General features: G+C 37.8%; 1 protein-coding gene across 3 annotated transcripts in view; it reads left to right on the forward strand.

Moving 5' to 3' along the window:
* Positions 1 to 9,840, forward strand: part of lrch4 (leucine-rich repeats and calponin homology (CH) domain containing 4) — a 69,435-nt gene extending 59,595 nt beyond the window's left edge. For 2 of the 3 annotated variants that reach the window (XM_051698311.1, XM_051698291.1), the window contains exon 18: positions 1,284 to 6,532. In XM_051698311.1, the coding sequence (XP_051554271.1) occupies positions 1,284 to 1,511 (228 nt within the window). In that variant the 3' untranslated portion in view covers positions 1,512 to 6,532. Of the gene's footprint in view, positions 1 to 1,283; positions 6,533 to 8,480 lie in introns of those variants that run through there. The other variant, XM_051698300.1, reaches the window with a different exon arrangement.
* Positions 9,841 to 10,205: the final 365 nt, after the last annotated feature.

The raw sequence follows: 10,205 nt of genomic DNA on the forward strand, positions 1-10,205 counted from the left end.
CCCTATTTGTTAAAAAAATCTGGGTTACAGTGAGGCACTTACAATGGAAGTGAAGGGGGCCAATTCATAAACATTAAAATACAGTTTCAAAAGTTTAGCCACAACATGTAAACAATATGCATGTTAACATGATTTTAGTGTGATAAAATCCCTTACTAAACTTTTCTGTGTAAAGTTATATCCCATTTTACAACTTCGTTGCCATGACGACGTAACATCGTAAACTCTGTTATCCCTGTAAGCGACAATTAAAACAACTTTATTACATGGCTCTGTTGAATACCTGATTCTGATTGGTCAATGGCGCCACCTAGTGGTCTGATATTGCTCAGTAACAACCGCACATCTACGTATCAGACCGTTCATGTGGGTATTTGAGCCATCTTTACTACTTCTCGGATGTGCAATCTCGACAAGTAAGGTAATAAAGTGATTTCAACTCAAATCAATGTGCATGTGCATTTATTTATTTATTTAGCAAGTAGTGTTGTAATAAGATGCATAATGAGCAGTCAGATGTTCATTAATTACAAAATAAACACCAACAGAACTCCGACGCAAACTGCAGGTGGATTTCAGCTGTTCAGTGGTTTATTTCTTCTCACATAACTGCATAATTTCAGCACAAATCAATGTTTCATGTCATAATGTACAGTCAGCTGGTTGTTATCACAGAATAAACCCCTTCAGGGTGATACAAGACCCCTCCGCTTCTCATGATCACGTTGTCAGGGATTATTTTGCGATAACAACCAGATGACTGTACATTATCCCTTACTTACAGCGCAAATAATACACAAGTTTTAACAGAGAAATTAATTTAAAGTGCTTTTATAAAATTGTAAGCTTCCTATTTCTGCCTTTTAAACACTCCAAAAATTGTCCTCATTCAGTTCCATTGTAAGGTCCTCACTGTAACCTCGATTTTTATTTTATTTTTAAAAAAGGAGGTAGTTTCGAGGTAATCAACATTATGCCACAAATGCAGTCTATTGAACTTAAATTGAATCCGGAATATTCCTTTAATTTGTTATGTTAATCCAGCCCCAGAATCATTAAGTTCATTACGATTCCCATGCCTAGTTAATACTTTGTTGTTTTTCGAAATTGATTGTATGCTTCAAGCTAAATTTGCTTTTTTTGTGCTCATCGTTTTCTGTTATTTGTATCCTAAGTGATCCTGCTGCAATGTCTTGCCCTTTGTTCAACGCTGTGTCCAACCGTCTTTATTTGCCCTCTCTGCATTGTCCTCCTTCCTCTTTGTCTGTCTCTATCTTTCTCAGATGGAGTTGTGTTTAGCGTCTGATATCCTGTGCAGTAAGCTACCTGCAGTGCAGCGCTGTGTGAAGGCACTCCTGGCGAAAGCAGGAGGAGAGGAGGAGGTGAAGGAAGACGAGAACAGCACCTCTCCCTCTGTCTCTCCTGCTGTCACCTTCTCCACCGGCTTCCTGCTCTTCTACTCTCTTCTTATGGCTTTGCTCTATCTGTTATACTGTCACCTTATAGCATAAATGTGTATGTGCGTGTGTGAGTGAGAGTGCGAGTATTAATATGTACATTTATTCTTTATCTCTTCTCTCTACTGTTTACAGTCACACACTCACACAGTTGAAAAGACCTTCCCATACACCTTCTAAAGGGAGTTCCCCACGAAAAAGTTCCCCCCAAAATGAATAATCATCCACTTATGTTGTTTCAAACCCATATGACTTCCTTTCTTCAGTGGAACACAAAAGGAGATGTTAAACAGAGTGTTAGCCTCAGCCTCCTTCAGAGCTGCATGTTCTATGAACTAACTCAAAATAATCTTCACATGCACTTCACATACAGTCCATAAACCTATCAGAGCAAAGTCACAGCCTGCACATAGCTCTTGAATATGAGCCAAAAGTGGCATATCAGAGCAAACTCCTGACCAATAATTCATTTTAGATCATCCAAAAACACTTACGTGCCCCACAGATCTTAGTTTTGGAGACATATGATGTAGTTGTAGGTTTTAGGAGCCTGATGTTTCTAAAATTGGTGAAATATCACTGAAACACTGTAACAGAGAATATCTGATGCTGTTAAAGTTTCTTGATGGAATACTTACATTTTTTTCCTCCATAAAATAGCTTATAAATAGTCAGATGGTGACCACAGACTCGATTTTCTACAAAAGATGTGAACTTTATCTGGATGTAGACATGGTTTCCACTTTATGAAGGGCTTCCAAACTGCCTTAGCATCACTGTTGATTCCAGGGTAGTTTATATGTCTTTTTAAGATTTAGTTTTTACCTTCAGAGTTTTAACCCACTCCCCACCCCATTTTTCTCCCTTGAGAATGTCCTTTTCTCTTTAAGGGCTTTAAATCGCTTGTTTGCTCTGAAAGGTCATAATCTGAAGTGCCTCCACAGCAGAAAGTTCATATAAGATCACAGGTTCACTCCAGTCTCTATGTAGCATTTCCATTCGTTATCACAGCAGCAACACAATTGAGCTTGTAGCATCTGGGAATATGTTGACAGTGTGGTGATATTACTTATGAAATGAATTTGGTTTAATCCACGTGTTTTCCATATCTAAATGAATGGGGGTCACTGTTGTTCTGTTGTTTTTCCACTTTTTCCTTTCTTTCTTGTCTTGTCTGTGACCACCAGAGGGCAGTGCTGTTATAAAAGCTAACTGCTCCAACACTTTTTAATGGTACTTATATGATTCATAGCTGTTACCTTGTTACAGTTTGTTTGTTTGTTTTGGTCTTCTTGAGAGCGACTTAATTTAATTTATGTATGCAAACAGTTCAAGATTAATTTATTGTTTTATTTATGTTTGCTGTTCTATGTTCTGCTCAAGCTGCATTAGTGGAAACGTGGTGCCACTGAGCGCATTCCTAAAATGGACTACTGGCATTTATTCAGTTATTGATATTTCAGTTGGCCAGATTAATTAGGTAATACAATTGCATGCATGGTCATTTTGAGCTGGAAAAAATGAGCAAGACTTTGATTGGGCAATCGCCAACGAGGACAGTTGTGTTGTCTTTTTTAAGTCCACACGGTTCTACTATTAGTGGGAGCACATTGTGAATAAGCAGACATTGCCAAATTACAAATTACGTAATTTCTTTAACTGAAGATGAGACCGTTGTGAGTTATGGTTCTCTACAACACTCTTCAGCTGTCGTGTCCAGATTCTAAATGTGGCAGTAGTGGTTTTATGGTTCTGTAATGTGCCATGGCACCCAGCTTTCCCAGTGCTGTATGTTGATGTTGCTTTTGTATTCCGTGCCTACTTAATGTGATTTAGGAGCTTTGCAGATGGTTTACTAACGAGCCGCCTCTCATCTGGAGAGAACGATAAGAGGCGAGAGAGAGTATGTGTGAGAGAGAGAGAGAGAGAGAGAGAGACTGGGAAATGAGGGTAGGTGAGCGGATGTGTCATGACTGGTTGTTACCGACACACAATCCCTCACCCTAGGATGTCTAAAATATTTTACAGGGATAGTTCACCTAAAAATGAAAATTCTGGCTTTGTTTGCTCACCCTCATGTTGTTCCAAACCTATAGTATATGACTTTCTTCTGTGGAACACAAAAGGAGATGTTAGGCAGAAAGACACTTTCATTGCATCTTTTTCTATACAGAGAAAGTGAATGGTGACTGAGGCTGTCATTCTGCATCTCCTTTTGTGTTCCGCATATGGGTTTGGAACAACATGAGGGTGAGAAAATGATGACAGAATGTTCATTTGTGGGTGAACTATCCCTTTAAGGGAGTTTGTTCAGGTGCATATAAGTTGGTAAGTTACAATGTACATTGTCAATACTAAAGCTAATCATAATAGACATTTCATTTTAAATGTCCACTCTGATAATGGACATAATAGATCATAGCTTAGCGGGACTGTGTCTAACTTCTAGAGCCCTCTGCAATATGAAATAAGGACGTTGTGATATGTTACATGATGTGCATGGAAAGGCTTTCACAGGTGACAACTGATAATTCTACCAATTTTCTGATAAATACTCTAAATGAAACTCTTGACAGTTTAGTGGGCACTAGAACTATATGAATGTTTCCCTCCACATGTTACCTAGTGTAACCTAATGCAATGTGTTTTGTAATATTTATAAAATACTGTATATTTAAGAAGTTAATAAGTTTATATTGAAATGAAGATTTTTTTTTTTTTCTGTAAAGAAATTATTAAAAAGAAAAAAGGATACACTGATTTATACGTGTTGTCTGCTGCTTTACATGTGCTTTTGTCAAATGTTTATGACGGTGTTGCTCTCGCTCACGATTAATTCTGCTTTAGTTCTTTGTCTCTCCACTGAGGATGAAATCCTCACGTCATCTCATCTCTGTAGCTTGCGAGTCCAGCTATTCTCTGCCCTTTACCAAAAGGTAAGTGTTGATTGTTTGGATTGGGGAAAAGAGAGAAAGAAAGAACATAAATTGAAAACATATTTAAGATTCTGCAATTTGAGTACATTTGTGACACTGACCGTGTTGACGACTCCTTTGTACGAAAGGTCAGATTTCCTTGCTTCTATTAAAGCACACAAGGTACTCATTGGAACATTTTTAAATCATGCTGGGATAACATGGATCATCAGTTTTGCACCAATCCCATGCCAGCCCTAGTGCATGCTGTCATAAAAGCTTATCATTTATTTCCTAAATAATAATAAATTCTGCTTTTTATGTAAACTTTTCACCCAAATTTTTATTCTGATTTGTTCCTAAGAAGCATTTTCACTTTTGGTTTTAGATTTGAGACTCCACTGTGTTTATATTGGCTATGCAAGTATGTTTACACATACTGTATATTCAGTTCCTATAAATAGTATTCACCACATGAGTATTTGACATTACTGCATTATAGCATGAAACCACCTCCAAATCGATCCCGCTCTAGAGTACAGGCCTCGTTGTAACGCTCATTCCTTCAGTGATAAACGCGAGTCCGACCATCACCCCTGGTGAGACAAAACCGTGACTCGTCTGTGAAGAGCACTTTTTCCCAGTCCTGTCTGGTCCAGCAAAGGCGGGTTTGTGCCCATAGGCGATGCTGCCGGTGATGTCTTGTAAGGACCAGCCTTACAACAGGCCTACAAACCCTCAGTCCAGCCTCTCTCAGCCTATTGCAGACAGTCTGAGCACTGATGGAGTGATTGTGCGTTCCTGGTGTATCTCGGACAGTTGTTGTTGCCATCCTATACCTGTCCCGCAGGTGTGATATTCAGATGTACTGATCCTGTGCAGGTTTTGTTACACGTAAGGTAACTTGCCACTGCAAGGACGATCAGCTGTCCTTACTGTCTCCCTGTAGTGCTGTCTTAGGCGTCTCACAGTACGGACATTGCAATTTATTGCCCTGGCCACATCTGCAGTCCTCATGCCTCCATGCAGCATGCCTAAGGCACGTTCACGCAGATGAGCAGGGACCCTGGGCATCTTTCTTTTGGTGTTTCTCAGAGTCAGTAGAAAGGTCTCTTTAGTGTCCTAAGTTTTTATAACTGTGACCTTAATTGCCTATCATCTGTAAGCTGTTAGTGTCTTAACGAATATTCCACAGGTGCATGTTCATTAATTGTTTATGGTTCATTGAACAAGCATGGAAAACATTGTTTAAACCCTTTACAATAAAGATCTTTAAAGTTATTTGGATTTTACAAAATTACCTTTAAAATACAGTGCCTTGAAAAAGGGATGTTTAGTTTGCCACTTGGCACTGCAAAGTATTCTATGATGTCACAGGTTAAATAAAGTCCAGACATTTTACTAAATCAGTTAAACAATGAAAATAATTTAATGCATGAGTAGTCACCCTCCCAAGTTAATTCTACCACCTTTGGCAGCAAGCTATTAGTCTCGGTGGGTAGGTCTCTATCAGTGTTCAGCATATTGACAAAATAATTTTGCTCATTCTTCTTGGCAAAATTGTGCCAATCACAGTGCTTGGCATTTACACCCAACAGTTCCATTTTGGTTTCATCAGACCAAAGCACTAAACTCTACTGCAAAGTGGCTCTTGAGTAGGAGGAAAAAGTAACTCAGCCTGTAACATAACAGTGGCCCCAAAATATATTGGACACTTAAGACACACTTAAAGGAACAGCTCACCCAAAATGTAAATTCAGTCAAAATGTAATCACCCTCATGCCGATCAAAACCTGTATGACTTAATTTCATATGTGGAAAACAAAAGATGTTTTAATGAATATCTTCATCCATCTTGTCAATGCAATGGCAATGAACTGTGCCTCACATTAAAGCTTAAAGGCTATCTACAAGTTAAGCTCAATTGACAGCATTTGTGGCATAACCACAAAAAAGAATTCTTAAAAAAAATAAAAGCACAAATGGAGTTTACAGTGTGGCACATGTATTATTTGAGCCGTAAAGTTGGTTAAATCATATTTTTTTTTTACTGTCGTTTTAGGGTTTATGTTGTCAATGCAACAAAGTTGTAAAATTCAATATAATTTTTCACAGAAAAGGTTAGTAGTAAGCAATTTTATAACACTAAAATTATGTTAACACTCATATTGTTTACGTCTTGTGGCTATATTTTTGAAACGGTGAGTATTTTCCATTTACTGATTGGTCCAATTTACTTCCATTGTAAGTGCCTCATTGTAATGGAGGGAGGAGTCTATATATATATAATTGTGGTAATCAACATTATGCCACAAATGCTGTTGAGTTTTACTTGTATTGAACCCAGTGTTTTCTTTTAAAAAGGACCCAAAAGGATCATTATGCTCATGAAATCCAATAGATGTCCAGATTTTCACTTAAAAATGACTTCAATTTCAGGTTGTTTCTCGCAAAAACCTATCATGTGTCTTTAGAAGACTTGGAATATGGGGCACGATTCGCATGGACTACTTTTGGTTTACTTTTATTATTATTATTATTATTATTATTATTATTATTATTATTTATTATTATTTTAAGCTTTAAAATGAGTCACTATCACTGCAATTGCATTGAAAGACAAACCGAGAAAACACCTTTTGTGTTCCGCTTGAAGTCATACAGGTTTGAAATGAGTAAATTAGGACAGAATTTTCATTTTTGGGAGAAATATTCCTTGAAAAATATACAAATGTCATTGTTTTGAGCAAACTCAGCTTAGATGTGTTTTTTAATCTTTGCCAGTGTTATATGTGTAAGTGCACTAATTAGGATGCTATCCGAGGTGATTTTATTGTGCAATTATAAGAAGCATCTAAGCTGTGCACAATTCAGTTATACTCTAATTAAGCAATTATGTGCAGAGAGTTGGTTCTTTCAGAGCTACCGTGTCAAAGAAAGAGGGCAACTATTTATGTTCAGTTGTTTTCTGATTATAATTGTTATTTATTAATGAACTGGTAGGCTAATTTTTCATGTGCAGGAAATGCTTTTACACTTTGCTTTTATTGTGTTACAGCAATGAACTCAGGCTGAACTTGATATTAATGTGTGCTATATAGCCTTTGAGAATAACAGATTTTAAAATATACCACTCACCCATAATTTATACTTATTGTTTGGGTGGACTGAACTCAAAAATTGGAATGCATAATGGATTTTCAATAGGGTGAAGTGTTTGCTTCTTATGCTCAATGAGTACTTCACCGTTAGATAAAATTACTTCCTCTCTGTCAAGTGCTAGAACTGAATGGCTTCTTCTCTGAGAGGCAGTGCCTTAACACTTTTGCTTTACAATATAGTTGGCAATTCAAGGAAATGCATCGTGTGATCAAGTGCTGTGCTGCTCTGCATGCTTTGCTTGTTCTTCCTGTGTCTGAGCTGATGTTTGTTGTGACTGAGAGCAAAAGCTGTGTTCACAAAGACTATGTTCAGAATAGCATACTACTGTACTATTCTTACAATTTTCTGCAGTATTCAGTATGTATGCTGTGCACAGTATGAACATTTTCTGTGTGCAAAGAATACTCACATGACCTACTACATTAGCCAAAATGTGCAGTATATAACAGAAGGTAACACTTTACAAAAAGTTAGTTAAGAAGTAAGGTAGTTTTCCAATCTGAACATAGCTAATTTGTCTCAGCCGAAGTGCTGTCTCTAGTGGCATGCAGCCTCATATTGCCACTCTGTGTACATGCATTCATTTCTGTACCTGTGCCTGGATATCTTGCATGTTTTGTGTCCTTGAGGGATATGGGATGACAGATGGGTTCTTTAAATCTTTGTTAGTGTTTGCATGCCTCATGTGGCTCCTTATGTGCATGGAAAGCATTTCATATTAAGGTCTAGTGTCTTGCTTTTTAGAGTGCACTTCACCCTGTATGAAAATAGCATTCTCTCTCAGAAGCCTGTATTTGCAGATTTTTACAGTCTAACATTTGTTCTGGCAGGAAGTTTGATATGCCAAGATGTTTTTATTGTGTACTGCTTATTATTTTTGCCTACTTTTGGTAAACAAGCTAATATTGGAATGTATCTCCCCCGCCCCCCCCCCAAACCCCACTAGGACACGCTGTGTCCACCCCAGCTGATTTTGGAGGAAGAGGGGCTCACACGCATCGCTCAGACTGTTCAGGCACTGTTGGAGATACCTACGTCAGGTTCCCGTCGGTCGTCCCGTCAGGACCCCTCAGGGATGCCTCTCCAATCCATGACTCACAATCAAGATGCCACCTCGTAGTATTATCAAATGAATATTTCCAGCACATTTCAAACATAGATGCAGAAAGTCTTTCAAATGTTAGAAATTATTTTAAACCATCATGTATTATTAGGCTACCTAAAACATAAATGATATTCCATATCACCTGTTGCAAATGCATATACAGAGGTTTTTTTTTTTTTTTTACTGCTCTTTATATATATATATATATATTTTTTTTTTACATTTTTATTTATGCAACAATCAACAGTACACATAATCACACAATAACAGAAGACAGTACTGCACAAACAGGAGAAAAGAAAAAAAAGACACAAGAAACAACATACAATACTGTGTACATATATAAAAACAAAAACATGTATATAAATATTATCCAGAATCAGGAATCACCATCGACTCAACCTAATTCAACTATAAGTGCTTTTGAAGACCTTATGAAAGGTCGCCACATGACAGCAAATTCGAATCCAGAACCCCTCAAATTCAGTCTTATCTTCTCCAGACTTAAGAACTGCAGTACATCTCTTGCCTATTGCTTAAAAGAAGGAGGGGAAGCCTGCTTCCAGTTGAGCAAAATCAGTCTCCTCGCCAACAGAGAAGTAAAAGCAATACAATCGGTATCCCTTTTTGGAAGAGGGATCCTCTCATCAACAACACTCAAAATGGCTGTAAGAGGGCTTGGATTTATATTTTTATTAAATACTTCAGGGTATGTCTCAAAGATCATTGACCAGAAATTAAGCAGTTTGGGACAAAACCAAAACATATGGGCAAGTGTAGCAGGAGACTGCTTGCATCTCGTACATATGGGGTCAATAGAAGGATATATCTTTGCCAACCTGGTCTATGAGACTATGTCTGGCACAAATGGAAGACCCATGAACCCTATATACAGCCTCATGCCATTCTTTGTCAGTCAAGCAAATTTTAAGATCTAATTGCCAAGAGTATCTCTTTGTGTTGGCAGGGGCTTATAATAAAGATGCCAGTTTTATATACAGGCCAGAGATGGTACATCTCTGAGCTGGATTATCAGGAAAGAGCTGGTCAATTGGATTTGGTACAGGAAGGGAGAGAAAAGAGCAGAAATTCTTTTGCACAAAATCATGGACCTGTAAATATCTGAAAAAAATGGGTCTTGGGTATTTTGAATAGAGATTCTAATTGTGCAAATGAAATAAAGTTCCCATCAATAAAAAGATCTTTGAATGAAAGAATGCCTTTTTCTTGCCAAAGTAAGAATGCACGATCATTAAGAGGCTGTGCAAACATAGTTTCTAGCAACTGGTGCACAGATAGTACCTTTCTGCCATCCAAATATTTATGAATTTGGACCCAGATCTGAACAGAATTCCATAGTATAGGGTGTAGTGGGTGAGAGTTAAGGACCAACGGTAAGGGTGAGAATAGAAGAGCAGAGAGTGAGAAAGGTAGACAAGCTGTGGATTCAATATGGATCCAATCCAGTAAATGATTTGTTTCATGTGAAACCCACCAATATGTTAAAGCTCTCAAATTACAAGCCCAGTAATATAATTGGAAGTGTGGAAGAGCCACCCCTCCTAG

The sequence above is a fragment of the Myxocyprinus asiaticus genome, chromosome 1, assembly GCF_019703515.2.
Source record: "Myxocyprinus asiaticus isolate MX2 ecotype Aquarium Trade chromosome 1, UBuf_Myxa_2, whole genome shotgun sequence".
In the NCBI taxonomy this organism is placed as follows: domain Eukaryota; kingdom Metazoa; phylum Chordata; class Actinopteri; order Cypriniformes; family Catostomidae; genus Myxocyprinus; species Myxocyprinus asiaticus.